Raw genomic sequence first — 19,316 nt, forward strand, 5'->3', positions numbered from 1 at the left:
AAATTCAATGTATAGATTTTTTTTTAGGCAGCTGTTATGTTTCTGTTTAAATTGTACACTTCTAACCACATTAAAAAAGCAAACAAACAAACAAAAAACAACTCCAGAGTAGGTGGAATACAGAGACTGGGCTATATTCTCACCTGTTGAGTAACCAGACAGCCCCCTTATAGTACAATTTTAAATTGTATCATCTTTCAACTTCATTTTTCTTCAGATTTGAGAAACAGGATATTTTCCCTTATGTACACAATCAGCTTTTGAAAAGGAGCATGAATGAGTAACATTTTTTTTTTCTATATAGATTGAAAGACATATGTACTATGTATCTACCATAAAGAACTTTATTTTCTTGGGCCCCTGGGTGGCTCAGTCGGTTGAGTGTCCGACTTCGGCTCAGGTCATGATCTCATGGTTGGTGGCTTCGAGCCCAGCATCAGGCTCTGTGCTGACAGCTCAGAGCCTGGAGCCTGCTTCGGATTCTGTCTCCCTCTCTCTCTGACCCTCCCCTGCTCATTCTCTCTTTCTCTCTCTTTCTCTCAAAAATAAACATTAAAAAAAATTTTTTAATTTAAAAAAATTTATTCTTTTACATAATGCCAAAAGTGAATAAATGTATATTACAGATATAAAAATACTAATAATCCATAGAAGTATCACTAGTCTTTTCACCTTTTCCTGCAGTGAGATGTGAAGTAGTGCTATTTATATAAGTGGAATATGAAGATAAGTATTCTCATGAAAATCTCTTATAAAAATAATTTTATCATCTGAGTTCCCTGATTTTTGTTTGATAATTTGATTATCAAGTTAATGTTTAGATAAAGGAGGAAATTAATGTGAAAAAATAACTCACTGTGGAAAGAGAAAAGTAAAGTTAAGAAGTATTTGCTATATACTCTCAAATTGGTTAACAACTTGGTTGGGATCTAAATGTTAGCAAACAAGGTGAGATTTTTTCATAAAATAATACTTGGAAATTTTTTAATTACCCATGATGAAGACTGTCTCAGTAGCCCAGAAACTGATTTTTACTCTAATGTTAAAATAAATCCTTTTGTTGAGCTAGATAAACTGGTTAGCTTGCTTTAGGGAGCCATGTTATAAGAAATACTTATCTTTAAACCTTGGTGATATGTTAACTTGGTGACACTTCATGAGAACTGAGTTGAACTGTGGGGCTGTTGGCATCTTATACTCACTTCATTGGGATGGAAGATGACATTGCTGTGGTACTTAAATTTTTACTCTTGTGTGCTTTTTGTCTCCTTTGATCTTTCATCATACTCAGATCTTACTTAAACATTGTACAACTTTAACTGAAAAACAAAATGAGAGTATCTCCACTCTTCTAGGAGTGGAAGAAAATGTAAATATTTAAGAAGTCTAAAAACTCTGAGTTAAAGAAGTATATAAATAAGATCGTTTCTTCCAAATAAAACTCAGATAAGTACCTTCATTCCCTGGTTGCAGCTTCTCCTTTGTAACAGTAGCCTTTAACCATTTAGTCACATGTTATGATACACTGATGTGTTATGATTGGTTGAAAGGTATTTGCAACTAATAAAAAATTAAACTATGCAAGTGAATATCTTAATCAATTAGAATAAATTCAAGGCTGCCTTTAGAATAATGTCCCTCTTGCTTCCATTATGCTCTGTCTCTTAAATGAAAGGAGAAAGGAGTAGATTTGTAGCTGGTGCTCCTTCTTGAATATCTAGGAGTTAGTCGTGTACAAGTTTTATCCATCATGTGTAGTCTTAAGGAGAAAAAATATATTAAAGATAGCTTCTGTGTGCCATATGATACTTACAGAGGCAGACTCTGAATTGTTAGTTTATTATAACCCTTTTTTAAAGTGTAAAATAAAATTAATGTGTTTACCCTTTAATTGATAAAGTAGGGTAAATTTAATTGGCTGTCATTAAACTGCCTATTTATTACCTAATTTATCTCCTCAGTAGGTCTATATTTTGCTCTGATGAAGGCTCCTCATATTTATTTCAGTCTACTTTACAAAGTTGAATACAAGGTGAGCATGAAAATTAGATCAGGTGGTACACATTATCATTAATCTACCGCATTCCTTCCATCTGTAACGTGTTTTTCAAAGTTGGTCCTTTGACCAGCATCACAAGCATAACCAGAAACTAGTTAGAAATGCAGATTTTGAGGTGCCAACACTTGGTTTCGTTCGGCTCAGGTCATGATGTCATGGTTCATGGGTCCAAGCTGCACATAGGGCTTCGCGCTGTCTCTCTCTCAAAATAAATAAATAAACGTTAAAAAAAAAAAAAAAAGAGTTTTAAAGATACTCTTTGTTATTTAAGACTATTTAATCAGCAGAGGGCACTGCAGTAATTCTTAGGAAATTTTGTTAAATCTATATAGTCAAATTACAGTCATATAGATATTAATACATAGGTTATGCTCTGTTGATAAAAATATGTCTAGAAAAATAAAGAAAAGCACTATATTAAGTGGTTTTTCACAGTCACCATGAGTATAAGGAATTTCTGCACATTTACATTTAGCTAATATGTGTCCTGTACATATTTAAACCACATGGCCCGTTAGCAATAACATTTTTTGATATTGTTTTTCCTGTGAAATTAAAATGGATCTGAATTTCATTGGCAAGTTCTCGGGGCTATAAAATTATTGTTTATAACACCCTTTTTTTGCAACTTGAACAGTCTATGAAGCACTTTCTGACTTTAATGTGTCTTAAAAGTGTCTTTGATAAAAAGATCACAATAAGTGGTTTTCCCTAGGTGGTTTCATAGTTTAGAAAGCATTTAGCAACTTTCATAGTTTAGAAAGTATTAAGAAGTTAAATATGAAATGTTTTATTTAAAGAGAGTGGCTAAATCCAATTAAACCTCATTATTTTGGACTCCACTAGTTCAGAAAAGGTTATATGTGAAGTAGGAATATAAACTTCTCCTATTGCTCAAGGAAACAAAGATAATGTATAAGAAAGTTAGAAACAATTTAATTAAAAAATTTCAAACTTTTAATGGCATTCTTTTTTGCCATTCATTATGAATAGCCTATTGATAATGAATGCTTGTTACTTACTCATTAACAGGCACAGATAAAGCTACACTTATTAAAACCATTCTTCTGTTTCTATGATCTACTAATTTAGACAGAATTTTCCCATTTCCTCTAAATTAAGTTTTATTCCATTGCTCTTTACCACCTTCTTGTACCTTTTCATTTATGGTTTATAGATGTTTTTACCCAGCTCTTGCCCTCTTGTCCACCTTCCAACTCCCACTTCATTTGGCTGCTTGTTCCTTTTAGATCCAGTGTTTCAGTATTCTGCTCCCTGCCTCCCACTTGCCAGTGTTCTTACATTTAGGTTCTTGCTCTCCATTCTCTTTCCCCTCATCTTTGCTTCTCAACCACTGTTTCTAGGTTTCATTTCTGGATTTTTGTGTGTTCCTATTTTCTAACTGGTATAATCAATCAAAACTGCAAGGAAGTAAGGTGGATTAGAAAGAAGAGGCACAAAGAGAATTACCATGTATTGAATGCCTATTCTATGCTAGGTTATTGACTTGTATCATTTAGTTCTCCTAAGATGTAGGTATGTTTCATTATTATCATCTCCATTTTATTCATAAGTACACTGAAGCTCCAAGAGGTTAAATATTTTGTTCTAATTCACAGAGCAACTATGTGATAAAACTGGGTTTCAAACCTATATTGGTTCATTTATTCATTCTTTTATTCAACAAATATTTATTGCGTACACATACTATATGTTGAGCGCTGTCCTAGGTGCTGCAATACATCCAGCTCTTACTCTCATGAACTGTAACTGTTGTGGCATTGTCTGACTTCACAGATGGTGATCTTTCTGCTATACTAAACAGCTTTAGAGGAAGAGAAAATACAAAAGGAAATAGAAGGGCTCTAATGTTTTATGGAAAAGATAATATTTGATATAGATGTAAAAAAAGGACTGTTCTGTGTGTTATTTAGAAATATCTTGTGTGTATGTATGCATATATATGTGTGTGTATATATATATACGCATCCTTCAAAGTATTCAGAAATTGATATTGTTATCATTCTTTTCATTGGTTTCATTTTTGTTCAACAAGAGAATGATAAAAAATGTATATATCCAATCAAAAATGCTGTTTTGTGTTTAGTCCTAGAAAGAGTGTGACACTTCTGCACTCACCACTGTAGACACCAGTGCCTTTTAGTGGCATCACCAAAGTATCTATTTTTCTTTTATGTTCTAAAACAAGCAAAATTTGTGTCTGGAGGCCCAGATTATCTAGACGGCTTCACCATTAATTGTCCTCCCTAAATTACATTTAGAAAAAGATGAAGACCTCTGTGTAAAGAATACGTTTATTCATCCATCCATTCATCATCCATATATTTATTAATACTCTGAAAAGATATTTAGGATGGTTTGCCCAAATACATGAAACAAAAATAGACCTTTTAATAGAATAAATGTGGGAAAATAAGGAAAGGAAAAATAAGATGAAATTAGGTTGTGTTCCCTACTAAAAAGGATACACAGATTTGACTCTTCTCAAGGGTAACTGATTCATAAGCATCATAATTAAAAACAAACAAACAAACAAAAAATGGTAGCCCAGGGGAGTACCCATTCCTAAGTATGACACTGGAGAGAAAGTTTCTCATATAGCTCCTCCTAAAGAGGATCACAGTGCAAAGTGGTATACGATGGCCTTAAATACTTCCTAATATAAATACGAGTTTCACTGAGCCATTTCATTGGATCCAGTTGCATATAGTAAAACAATTCTTAGAAAAGTGAGAAGAGGCATTGTAGGTAGACCACTGTGGTCCAGCCAAATCCAGTGGTTTATTTTAGAGAATCTATAAAAATTAGTGAATTACGTCTCTTGTAGATAGTTCTCATTTACAATTTGTCAATCAGGTTTTTCATGTGGTAGGTGATGGTGAATTTACACACTCTTAGAAGTTTGTTTTATTCACTACTGTAACATCAATTCTAGAATACTACCTAGGGCATATTAGATGCTTAATAAATATTTGTTGCGTGGATGGATAAATGTTTTTGAGGTATCTGTTTAAGTGAAAGACTTCTCAGCTATTTTAATATTTTCTTCCTTTGTCCTTAAATAACGTATGCTACTATACTTTGGAGTACATCATCTTTATATGGATCCCAAATTCATTAAATGTTGAACACTGTTTATGTGACTTTTTCAAGCAGATGATGAAGTAAATGTTAGCCCTGTCCAAAGAATTCTTTTAAGATTGTTCTCAGTAATATGACATACTTGATTTTTAAGACTCTAAGATTTACAGTCTCTAAGTAAAGGTTACAAACATCAATAAAGCAGTTTATCACATGGAAATAGTGTTTCTTATCAGGAGACCTCAGAATCATACTAGAAAGCTGAGTTTGGAAAACCAAGGATAGATTCTGGATAATGCTAGCTTGGCATTATTTTAGCTATATATTTAAATAAAAGTAATTAACTCCCAAACTTAGGAATTTAAGAATTTCCTTTTCTCCTGCCTGCTGGCCCTCTATTTTTAAGGCAGGTTTTACTGAAAGACATTATGGTAGTGTTAATTTTCCTTTAAAATTTCTGCCATTGTTAGATATCACATTATGCTGGGATTCAGTGGACTAGTAGATCACATCAATTCTGGTAATGCTTTATTCTATATAATTATAAGGGATTAAATAACTTTGTGCAACTTAAAAGTTTATTTATAACATCAACCAGCATCTAACACATACCTGATACAGTTCAATTATTTTGCCAAGTCCTCGACCTAAATTTTGCCAGAGCTACAATCTGATTTAGTACTGTCCCTCTACTTCTAATAAAATATTAAAAAAATAATCTTTCTCTATATTCCTCCATAATTTATCTTTTATTTCATTTGCCTTTCTTCTTCTGTACTGGAATAGTTTATTTTGCAAACTTTATTCCTGTATTGCTCCCAATTACTATAAATTACTTCATATGTAGAAACAGGATTAAGAATACATTTAGTCATTTATTTCACTCCCAACTTTGAGCGTTAAACATATCTTTACCATCACAATATGATAAATATGTATCTACTTTGACCTTTAGAAAGTGAAATTTTCCTGTCTAATTCACTTCAGGTTTAACTACACAGTCTTAAAAATGCCCTATCTTAAAACATCTATTGTATAGTTAAAACCTATCACTCCATTAATTGTTTTTAAAAATACTAAGATAATTTATATTGAAAATATGAAAGATGGTAAATTTAGTTTTTCTTCTACCCAAAACATGAGAAAGTTAACTTGGTACTTCCTGAGTTCCTTTTAATTGTATCATAAAATCATAGAGCTAGGACAGAAACAAAATGATCTCAGGTTTTAGGGATTAATTATTTCATGTGTAATAGACAAAGAAAAATACCCAGATTTCTTGCACTGTGAAAATCATTGAGCTATTATAACAATCTGAGATTTCATTTTAAAATTTAGGTTTTTAGATGAGACTTGCATCAAATACCTCTGAATTATAAGAAATAAGAAAGGTCTGCTAATATATAAAAGTTCCCTGGATGTCCTGGTTGTCAGCTTTTATTCAGAGGTCCCAAAGAACTGAGTCTCAATAAATACAATGTTTGGGAAACTACAAAGTATGGTTTATAGAAAGCATGATTTATAATTATTTTTAAGTTAACTTTACTACTCTGCATTCCTTCCTTTTGGCTTATTTCACTCAGTTTGCTATTTAATCTTTAATTACAGGCCACAAAAGAAGTAATAGAACGGGAAGCGCCAGGGATGGCCCTGGCAATGCTGATGGGATCACTTAATGTTACACCTCTGGGCATGCTCTCTAGGTAAGAAAGTCACCAACATGTTGCAAAGAAAATTAATTCCGTACCACTAATCACTACAATAGTCTAATTAATATAAGAAACTTTAGCCAATAACACTTAAATTTGCTCCCTTTTTCCCCCCAGAGTTAAGAGTCTTAGTATCCTGTCTAGATAAATCTTAACCAGTTTCCTTCAAGGTTTTTTTTTCACATATTATCTTTAAACTTTTAGAAAATATTAGATTATGCTAAAAGTTGTCAATCCTGACCCAGAGAAGAGTGCAGTTTATCAAGATGTAAAATTATTTTTGTATGTGATTATTTGTAATCATCAATTAATATTCATTAATTGTCATTAAATGCTAATTTAATAACAGTAAACAGAATTTTTTTTTCAGTAAGTTATTCTCATATGTTAGAAATTTTTAAATAGGCATATTTATGTGTGGTCATAAAAAGCTAAATTAATATTATTAGTGTTTTAAGTTAGTATATTTAAAACTGTGCCTTTGTTGACATAGATGTTGACATCCTTTCTCTCTGATGTTTTAGTTATTTGTTATTGTTTTAGTAACTTAGATTAAAATCTTCTTTAATGAGGACAGCATACATCATTTAAGTTAAAAACAGAAGTATCAACTTAGTGAGAACCTGTTGACTTAATGACCATTGATTAATAGACAGTTGATCTCTGAGCAATCTAAAAATACACGACAACATTATAATTTAGGGATTCATAATCATCATGTATAGCCATTTATTCATCCTGTGTACAATATGAATACAAAACTAAATATATCTATATAACTGTAACACATGGAATATGAATCATAATGTCCTTTCTGTTACTTAGACAGGGTTTATATCCCATTAATGGCAGTTACTTGAAGCACAGCTACAGGGAAATGTGAATGGGTCATTAGTTACTATATTCTCTTTGCTGTCACATGTACTATAACATTTAATTTCAGTAAGAGCAAAAAAGAATTATAGTAGCATGTAGAAATTGTAAATTTAAAAGTCCATGCTGATCTTTAAGGAATTTGCATTGATTCTTTTAAGCTGTTCTTTTTTTAACCATATCTACATTTCTGAGGTCAAGGGTCACATTTGATCCCTTTTCTCTGTGGAACTAAGCAGTGGCCTTTGGACATAAAAGAACATTTTGTTGGCATACAAGGAATATGGTCAAGAAAAAATTAAACTTCATCTCTTGTTGATTCTTTTATAATAAAAATCTAATTGAGCAGAAATAATAATGCTCTATTTGCCAAGCCCTGTATTAACCATTAGGGATACTAAGGATAGAAAGAAAAATAAGGCATAATCCTCACCTTAAGGATCCCAGAGTTTACTTGGAGAACTTGTTCTTTGCAACTGTTAAGGTAACTCTTTAAGTTCAATATAGCTTTTTTTATCCAGTATAGAAATATCACTTTCCGTCTTATTGAAAGATTTTTCTGGATTAATTCCTCTTCTACCTTCTGAATCCACATAATTCCTGAGCACTGGACTATTGAGTGAGTAGAAATTTAATCAGCAGGAGGTGATTCTAAGTACTTTGGAATAAGCCTATCGTCTTTATGCTGAAGGCTTTGAAAATTAAAATAACTACACAGGATGGTAACAGATTCTACTTGCTTTTCTTTCTGTTCATTGCTTATTTAATGGAGAGTTTATTTACAAGTTTAAAACAGAGATAGTAGTCTGTGTGTATCATGCATAAAAAATTGTGGAATATTTTCCTAACTGTTCATTTTTTGTGAGCAAGGCCTTTTTTCAAGGCCTTTTAAAAATATTACTGTCTTAAAACAGCCATGATTATATTGATGTTTCCTTTCTTATATCATTGTTACCTTGTATGTACTTTGGGCTTTGTACATGCTTCTGTTATAGCACATGCTATATTGTAATTATATACTTATTTGACTGTATTACCTAATTTGTATAAAATCCTTAAGAACAGGAGCTTTATCACATTCATTTTTACATCCTCAGACCCCAAAACAACTTCTGACACATAGTGAGTACTCAAAGAATGTTTATTATTATGATTATTGTTGATAAATCAGTGTTTCATGCTCATTCTATATAATTTTTTTCAAGGTAAAGTAATACAAGTTGTTGCCTTGCCTTCCTATTTTTTTATCTCTAGAAAACAGCATTAAATAAAAATAATTTTTTAAATTTCTAAATCTGCTTAAAATGGTTTTTATCTATTTGATTAACTAAATAAACTCAAGTTATACAACTTGTAACTTATAACAACTTAGTTACAAGATAGTATCAAGTAATAGTTAAGAGCATCATCTCTGAAGCCAGACTGCTTGGGTTCAGTTCTGACTCTACTACTTACTAGCTACTTAACATCTTTTTTGTTTTCATTTTCTCATGTGTATATGAACATGTTAATAGTAACAACCTTTTTGGATTGAATCCATATAAAGTGCTTAGAACAACAACTGATTCATAATAAGTCTTATTTAAGTGTTGACCACTGCTATGGTGTTTTATTGGTTGACAGCATGACAACGCCTTCAGTAGCTTTTCTTCATAGCAGTTATTTCATCTAGAAATATCTTCGTTCTACCTTCATTCTTGAAGGATATTTTCACTAGATGTAGAATTCTGGATCAACAGTTATTTTCTTTCAGCACTATAAAAAAAACATTATTCCACTGTCTTCTGGCTCTATGTTTCCTACCAAAACTTAAGTGATTCAGAGAAAGCAATGCTAACTAACAGGGAAAGCTATAGCTGTAAAAGCTTACATTTTAAAAAAAAAGGAAGATCTCAAAAACAACTACATAACATTACAACTTAACTAGAAAAAGAACAAATTAAACCCAAAGCTAGCAGAAGGAAGAAAATAATAAAGATTAAGACAGAGATAAATAAAATAGAAAATGTAATGACAATATAGAAATCAACTAAACCAAATATTGACTCTTTGAAAAGATGGACAAAATTGAAAATTTTTAGCTTATATTGGCTAAGAAAAAAAAAAGAGACAAGACTCAAATTACTAAACTCAGAAACAAAAATGGGGACATTACTACCAATTCTATAGAAATAAGTACTATAAGAAAGTACTATTAACCATTGTATGCCAGTAAATTGGATAACCTAGATGAAATGGACAAATTCCTATAAACACAAACGCTATGCAGATTGAATCAGAAAAAAATAGAAAATCCAAATAGATCTGTAACAAGTTAGATTGAATCAGTAATCAAGAACCTATCTACATATAAAATGGCTGTATCAGATGTCTTCACTGGAGAATTCTACCAAACATTTAAATGTGTTTTTCTCCTTTATCCTACAACTGTGGTATATTACCTTGATTGCTTTTCATATGCTGAACCATCCTTGCATTCTAGGGATAAATTCCACTTGGTCATGGTGTATAACCCTTTTAATATACTGCTGAATTTGTTTTGCTAGTATTTGTTGAAGATCTTTACATCAATGTTTATAAGGGACACTGGCCTGTAGTTTTCTTATCTTGTTGTTCTTTGTTGGGCTTTGATATTAAGGCAATGCTGGCCTCATAGAATTAGTTAGGAAGTCCCTTTTCTTCTGTTTTTTGGAAGAGTTTGAGGAGGAATGGTGTCTTTTTTTCTTTAAATGTTTGGTGGAATTATTTAAGATAATTGTAGATTGGCATGCAACTGTAAGAAATACTGCTTAGAAATGCCATGCACCTTTATCAGGTTTTCCCCAATGGGAACAATTTGTAAAACTAGCACAAAATTAAAATCAGCATATTAACATTGATGCAGTGAAGATAAAGAACAATTCCATCACCACAAGGATTCTCCCATTGTCTTTCTTTTGCCATACCTACCTATCTCCTACCCAGCCTTTCTGTCCAAATCTTTGACAACCACTAATCTTTCCTCCATTTCTCTATTTTGCCATCTTGAGAATTTAACTAAGTAGAATCATGTAGTATGTAACATTTTGATTGTTTTTTTCCGTTCAGCATAATTCCCTAGAGACTCAAACAATTGTTACATGAATCAACAGTCCACTGGTTTTTATTGCTGAGTATTATTCCCTGGAATTGATGTATCATAGTTTGTTCTACCATTTTTCTATTGAAGGACATCTGGGTCATTTCCAGGTTTGGCTTTTATGAACAAAGTTACTCTGAATTTTGTTTACAGGTCTTATTAACAGAATTTTCTGTTTTTCTGGGATAAATACCCAGAATACAGTTGCTGGGTCATATAGCAGTTATGTGTTTACTTTTATGATAAACTGCCAAATTATTATCCACAATAACTGTACCATTTTATATCCCCACCAACAGTGTATGAGTGATTTGTTACATTTACATTATGGTTTCCTTTTGGTAGTGTACATCCTGTGTGTTTGGCAAATGTATACTGACATATATTCATCTTTATGGTATCATACAGAGAATTTCACTGTCCTAAAAATCCTTTGTGCTCTGCCTACTCATCCCTCTTTCCTTTTCAGTACCTGGCAACCACTGATCTTTTTCCTATCTCCATTGTTTTGACTTTTCCAGTATGTCATCTAGCTGGAATCATATAGTATGTAGCCTCTCTAGATTAGCTTCTTTTGCTAAATAATAGCATTTAAGCTTCCTTTGTGTCTTTTCATGACTTAATAGCTCATTTCTTTTTAACACTGAGTGATATTCCATTGTCTGGATGTACCATTTATTTATCCATTCACTTACTGAAGGTCATCTGGTTGCTTCCAAGTTTTGGCAGTTATGAACAAAGCTGCTGTAAACATCCATGTGCAGATTTTTGTGTGAAATTTTGGTGAATAAATTTATAGTGAATAAATTTTCAACTACTTTGGGTAAATATCAAAGAGCAGAATTGCTGGATTGTCTGAGAAACTGTGATGTCTTCCAAAGTGGTTACATCATTTTTCATTCCCACCAGCAATGAATGCAATTTCCTGTTGTTCTGTGTCCTCAACAGTATTTGGTGTTGTCAGAGTTCAGAATTTCAGCCATTCTTTTTTTTCTTTTTTTTCTTTTTTAAGATTTTTTTTAGGTAATCTCTGCACACAATGTGGGACTCAAACCCACAACCCCGAGATCAAGAGTGGCATGCTCCACTAACTGAGCCAGCCAGGTTCCCCAAGTTTTGGCCATTCTAATACATGTGTAGTATTATCTAATTATTGCTTTAATTTGCATTTCTCTGATGATATATGATGTTGAACATTTTTTCGTATGAATATTTGCCATCTGTATATCTTCTGTAATGAGTTGTCCGTTAAGGTCTTTGGCCCATTTTTTGGGTTGTTTGTTTTATTATTGTTGAGTTTAAAGGTTTCTTTGTACATTTTGATTAATATTTCTTTATCAGATGTGTCCTTTGCAAATATTTTTTCATTCTCTGACTTGTCTTTTCTAGACATTGTTTTTCATAGTGCAGAATTTTTAATTTTAATGAAGTCCAGTTTACCAATTATTTCCTTTACGGATTGTACCCCTAGCATTGTATCTAAAAAGGAATCATACCCAACTCATCTATGTTTTCTCCTGTGTTATCCTGTAGTTCTCTAGTTTTGTATTTTCCATTTTGTTCTATGATCCATTTTGAGTTAACTTTTGAGAAAGATGTAAAGTCTATGTGTGGATTCATTTTTTTCACATGTACATGTCCAGTTGTTCCATGTACATGTCCAGTCTATTTATTGAAAAGACTATCTTTGCTCCACTGTATTGCTTTTGCTCCTTTATGAAAGATCAATTTACTATATTTATGTGTTTCTACATTTCTGGGTTCTCTATTCTGTTCCATTCATCTATTTGCTGTTCCTTCACCAGTACCACACTAGCTATAACTTTATAGAAGGGAATCACAGTCCATATGTATAAGTCTCCTAACTTTATTCTGCTTCAATATTGTATTGACTATTTGGGATCCTTTGTCTCTCCATAGAGAATGTAGAATCAGTCTGTAAATGTCCATAAAACAACTTGCTGGGATTTTTATTTAGATTGCCATTGAATCTATAGATCAAACTGCGAAGAACTGACATCCTGATGATATTTACTTTTCTTATGTATAAACATGGAATAGGAACTTTATTTAATTCTTCATTGATTTCATTCAGTCTGATAGCTTTTGTTAGATGTATATAAGTTTTTCATTTGGGGGGCTGCTAATGTAACTGATATATTTTTCATTTCAGTTTCAGTTGTTTATTGCTGATATATAGGAAAATGATTGACTTTTGTATTTTAACTTTGTATTCTGTAACCTTGCCATAATACTTCTTAGTTCCAGAAGTTTTTTTCTTGACTCTTCCGGATGTTTTACTTAGATGACCATGTCATATATAAAGAAAGGTAGTTTTGTTTCTTCCTTCCCAATTTGAATACCTTTATTTCCTTTTCTTGTCCTATTGCAGTAGCTAAAAATGTCCAGTATAGTGTTGAAAAGGAGTGGTGAGAGAGGATATCATACTTGATCTTACTAAGCAAGCTTTGAATTTTCACCATTGAGAAATGTATTGGATGTATGTTTTTGTGGATATTTTTTATCAAATTGAGGATGTTTCCCTCATGCCCCTCTATTCCAGCTTACTGGGTTTTTATCACAGTGGGTGTAGGATTTTGTCAAATGTTTGTTCTGCATCTATTGATATGCTCATGTGACTTTTCTATTTTTTGCCTGTTGATGTGATTGATGGATTATAGTAATTGATTTTGAAATGGTGAACCTGCCTTGCATACTTGGGATTAATCCTACTTGGTCATGGTGTATATTTTTTTTTTAACATTGTTGGATTCAATTTGCTAATATTTTGTTGAGGATTTTTGCAGATATTGTGTATAGGTTTTTTCTTCTAATGTCTTTGCTTGGCTGGTGTTAGGCTAATACTAGCTAGCCTCATAGAATGAGTTTGGAAGTATTCCCTCTGTCTCTATCTTCTTTAAAAGATTGTAGAGAATTGGGGTAATTTCTTTCTTAAAGGTTTGGTAGAATGCACTATTGAATATATCCAAACCTGGTGCCTCCTGTTTAGAAGATTTTTTTTTTTTAATGTTCATTTATTTTTGAGAGAGACAGAGACAGAACACGAGTGGGTTAGGGGCAGAGAGAGAGGGAGACACAGAATCCAAAGAAGGCTCCAGGCTCCAGGCTCCGAGCTGTCAGCACAGAGCCCAACACAGGGCTTAAACTCACAAACTGTGAGATCATGATCTGAGCTGAAGTCGGACGCTCAACCGACTGAGCCACCCAGGCACCCCTAGAAGATTATTAATTAGTGATTCAATTTCTTTAATAGAATAGGCCTATCTAGATTGTCTGTTTCTTCTTATGTGAATTTTAGCAGATTGCATCTTTAATATAATGGTTCATTTCATCCAGGTTATCAAATTTATGAGTGTGGAGTTGTTGTAAGTATTATTATCTTTTTAATGTGCATAGAAACTATAGTGATACCCTCTCTTTTATTTCTAATATTAATAATTTGTGTATTCTCTCTCTCTTTTTTTTTTTTTTTTTAACTTAGCATGGCTAGAGGCTTATTGGTTTTATTTATCATTTCAAAGAACTGGTTTTGGTTTTGGAGATTTTCTCTGTTGATTGCCAGTTTTCAGTTTCACTGATTTCTGCTCTAATTTTTGTTATTTCTCTTCTGCTTACTCTGAATTATTTTGCTTTTATTCTATTTTCTTTTTCTTAATTTTTTTTAAATGTTCATTTATTTTTGAGAAAGAGTGAGACAGAGTGTGAGTGGGGGAGGTTCAGAGAGAGGGAAACAGAATCTGAAGCAGGCTCCAGGCTCTGAGCTGTCAACATGGACCCCGACATGGGTCTCGAACCCACAAGCCATGAGGTTATGACATGAGCCAAAGTCAGACGCTTTATCCACTGAGCCACCCAGGCGCCCCCCAGGCGCCCCAGGCGCCTCTATTTTTCTATTTTTCTATTTTTCTTAAGGTGTAAATTCAGGTGATTGATTTAAGATCTTTATTTTTAGTGTTCAAGGCTATAAATTTCCTTCTAAACCCTGCTTTCTCTGCATTTCAAAGTTTGAAATTTCTCTCTCTCCCTATTTTTTTTTTTTTACTTTTCATCTTTGTGTCTTATTTTATAACTAGAAATTTGTATTTCTTAATTCTCTTCAGCTATTTTGCCAATTCCCTTACTCCCTTTCATTTTTGTTTAGTTCAAAATATTTCAAAATTTCTCTTGGATATTTCTCCCTTGAAGTGTTATTTCTTTTCTTTTCTTTTCTTTTCTTTTTTCTTTTCTTTTCTTTTTTTGACTCAAGCATTATTTCAAAGTGTGCTGTTTAATTCCACTGTGGTCTGAGAGTAGACACTGTAGAATTTCTATCCTTTTTAAATTTGTTAAGGTGTGTTTCATGGCCCAGAAAGTGGTCTACCTTGGTGAATGTCTCACATGAGCTTGAGAAGAATGTGTATTCTGTCATTGTTGGATGAAGTAGTCTATAGATGTCGATTATACCCAGTGTTTGATGGAGTTGTTGAGTTTAGGTATGTCTTTACTGATTTTCTGCCTGTTGTATGTGTCCATTTCTGAAATGGGGGTGTTGAAGTCTGCAACTATGATAGTGGGCTTAATTTCTTCTCTTTGTAGTTTTTAGTCTTTGCCTCACATAGTTTGATGCTCTGTTGTTAGGTGACCGCTTGTTAAAAACATGTTTTTTTGGAGAACTGACCCCTTTATCATTATAAATGTCCTTCTTTAGCACTGGCAACTGTCCTGGCTTTGAAGTCTGCTCTGTCTCAAACTAATATAGTTACTCCTGCTTTATTATTATTATTATTATTATTATTATTATTATTATTATTATAAATGTTAGCATGATAGGTTTTTCTATATATATCCATTTACTTTTAATCTATATTTATATGTTTAAAGGGGGTCTCTTGTAAACAACATATAGTGGGGTTGTGTTTTTAATCCACTCTGACAATCTCTGTCTTTTATTTTTGCATTTAGACCATCGACATTCAAAGTGATTATTAATATAGTTGGATTAATGTCTCCCATATTCAATACTGTTTTCTATTTGTTGCCATTCTTTGTTCCTATTTTTATCTTTCACTTTTTCTGCCATTTGTTTGTTTTAATTGAGCCTTATATATGATTCTGTTTTTTCTCCTTTCTTAGCATATCAATTATACTTCTTGTTTTACTTTTTTTAGTGGTTGCCCTAGAGTTTACAATATACACTTAAAACTAACCAAGTCCACTTTCAAATGGAATACCTTATAATTACACCTTGTAATAACAAAATTATCCTAATTCCTTCCTTCCTCCCATCCTTTGTATAACTGCTGTCATTCATTTCACTTATATACATAAGAATACATATACACATAAAATATATACATAAGCATATATAATGAATATACTGTTGATCTTATCATTTTGAACAAACTATTATATGTTAGATCAATTAAGAAAAATAAGTTTTTATTTTACTTTGATTATTCCTTCTTTTATGCTCTGTGTAAGGACATATATCATTTACCTTTTCTCTAAACAACTTCTTTTAACATTTCTTGCAAGGCAGATCTACTGTCAACAAATACCTTCAATTTTTATTTGAGAAGCCTTTATTTCTCCTGCACTGCTAAAAGGATAACTTCACAGTGTACAGAATTCTAAGTTGGTTGTTCTTTTCTCTCAACACTTTAAATATTTCTCTCCACTTTCATCTTGCTTGCATGGTTTCTGAGCAAAAGTCAGGTTAATTCTTATCTTTGTTTCTCTTTACATAAAGGTTTTGTTTTTCCTCTGACTTTTAGGATTCTTTCTCTTTGATTTTCTATAGTTTGAAATTATATGTGTAGGTATAGTTTGAGGGGTTTTTTTGTTTTTTGTTTTTGCATTTATCCTATTTGGAGTTCTCTGACTATTTTGGTGTCTGACATTAATTTGGGGGAAATTCTCAAGCATGTTTTAAGTATTTCTTCTTTTCTTCTTCTAGTATTCCCATTACACACGTGTTATACCTTCTTTAGTTGTCCCACAGTTCTTGGATATTTTGTTTTGTTTTCAGTCTGTGTTCTTTTTACTTCGCAGTTTTCAAAAGTTCTATTAATATATCCTCTAGTTCAGAAATTGTTTTCTCAGCTATGAGCCCATCAAAGGCATTCATCATTACTGTTCTTTTTTTTTTTATGCCTAGCATTTCTTTTTCATTCTTTCTTTGGATTCTATCTTTCTGCTTACATTGCCCATCTGTTCTTGCATGCTATCTACTTTATCCATTATAGCCCTTCACATATTAATCTTATTTTAAATTCCTGGTCTGATAATTCCAACATCCTTGCCATACCTGGTTCTGATGTTTGCTCTTTCACTTAAAAATTGTGTTTTTACCTTTTAGTTAGTATGCCTTGTAATTTTTTTCTTGGTAGCCAGCCATTGTGTACTAGGTAAAAGGAACTTGTTTGGTTTCTTTAGATTATTTTTTAAGGTTTTATTTAAATTCCAGTTAATATACAGTGAAATACTTGTTTCAATTGTACAATTTAGTGATTCAACACTTAAATACAATACCTGGAGCTCATCACAAGTGCCTTCCTTAATTCCCATCACCCATTTAACCCATTCCCCTACCCACCTCCTCTCTGGTAACCATCATTTTGCTCTCTATAGTTAAGAATCTGTTTCTTGGTTTGCCTTTCTCTTTTTCTCCCTCAGACTCATTTGTTTTGTTTCTTACGTTCCTCATATGAGTGAAATCATATGGTATTTTTCTCTGACATTTCACTTAGCATGATACTCTAGTTCCATCCATATCATTGCAAAGGTCAAGATGGCATTCTTTTTAATGGCTGAGTAATATTTGTGTGTGTGTGTGTGTGTGTGTGTGTGTGTGTGTGTGTGTGTGTAAACACATCTTTTTTATCCTTTCATCAATCATTGGACATTTGGGCTGTGTCTATAATTTGGCTAATTTGTTTTTTTTTTTTTAACCTTTATTTTTGAGACAGAGAGAGACAGAGCATGAACGGGGGAGGGGCAGAGAGAGAGGGAGGCACAGAATCGGAAGCAGGCTCCAGGCTCTGAGCCATCAGCCCAGAGCCTGACGCGGGGCTCGAACTCACGGACCGCGAGATCGTGACCTGAGCTGAAGTCGGCCGCTTAACCGACTGAGCCACCCAGGCGCCCCTAATTTGGCTAATTTGTAGATAACAATGGTATAAACATTGCAGGGGTATGTATCCTTTTAAATTAGTATTTTTGTATTCTTTGCATAAATAACGTAGTAGTGATTCCTGGATCATAATGTAGTTCTATTTTTAACTTTTTGAGGAACCTCCATATTGTTTCCCAGAGTGGCTGCACCAATTTGCATTCCCACCAACAATACAAGAGGTTGCCCCATTTTTCACATAAAAGGAACTGTTATAAATAGGCCTTTAGTAATATGGTGATGAAATTTGGGATGAGGGAAAGTGTTCTGTATCCCTACATCAGGTCTCTGTACTTTAGTGAACCATTGCCTCTGGACTTTGTACCTCACAAGTGTTTGTAGTTTTTTTCTCACCACCACCCCCCAACCTTAGGTGGGACAGCATGGCTAGAGGGAGCAGGAGTGGGGTATATTGTGTCTTCCAGGTCAATTAGTCTCTGATAATATCCCAGCAGATTATGCTCTGGTTAACTAGTTACCTCTGAAGGCACGCCTTGTTAAGAAGAACAGAGTGCTAACAGTGTTTCAGAATGGTTCCTTTCTTCTCCCCTTGCTGGAAGCACAAGGATTTTTCTTCAGTATCTACTAGAGGAACCTGGTTATGCTCCTGGAGGTAAATCTCACAATATTTTAGAGGGTCCCCTATGACTAGGTCCTCCTAGAATTTTTAACTTCCACTTGTCCATACTGAGCATCCAGCAATTCATTAATAACAACTCAGGTTTTCCCACCTCAGCACTATTTCTTGCAGCTGTTTCCCTTGCAATTCTCTGCTGTGGTAAGCCAGAACTTCCTGTATTTGCTTGTTGGCCTCTCCAGTCATGGAGACAGCAGTTTACCCTGCGTCTCCCCTCTCTTACAGATTCAAAAAGAGTTGATTTTTCAGTCTGTTCAGGCTTTTCTTGTTAGTAGGATGGAGTGACAATTTTCAAGCTTCTAACATGAAGTACTGGACACAAGAGATCTGTAAACAGTATTTTTTTTTAATTTTTTTAATTTAAGTATAGTTGACATGCAATATTACATCACTTTCAAGTATACAATATAATGATTCGACAACTTTATACATTATTCTATGCTCATCACAAGTGTAGCTACCATCTGTTACCATACAACAATTATGTATACCTATACTGTACCTTTCATCTCTGGGACTTATTCATTGCAATAGCTTGAAACTTGTACCTCCCAATCCCCTTCACCCATTTCATTCATCCCCCTGCTCTGCTACCCTCTGGCAACCACCAGTTTGTTCTTTGTAGAAATATAATTTGTATACTGATC

The 19,316-nt window shown here is 33.1% G+C and overlaps 1 protein-coding gene across 3 annotated transcripts in view; it reads left to right on the forward strand.

Moving 5' to 3' along the window:
- The window catches only part of GPHN (gephyrin), a 632,007-nt gene that overhangs the window by 343,123 nt on the left and 269,568 nt on the right, over positions 1-19,316 (forward strand). For all 3 annotated transcript variants that reach the window (XM_042989931.1, XM_042989933.1, XM_042989932.1), the window contains exon 5: positions 6,770-6,864. In XM_042989931.1, coding sequence (XP_042845865.1) covers positions 6,770-6,864 — 95 coding nt within the window. The remainder of the gene's footprint in view (positions 1-6,769; positions 6,865-19,316) is intronic.

Source organism: Panthera tigris, chromosome B3, assembly GCF_018350195.1.
Source record: "Panthera tigris isolate Pti1 chromosome B3, P.tigris_Pti1_mat1.1, whole genome shotgun sequence".
Lineage (NCBI taxonomy): Eukaryota > Metazoa > Chordata > Mammalia > Carnivora > Felidae > Panthera > Panthera tigris.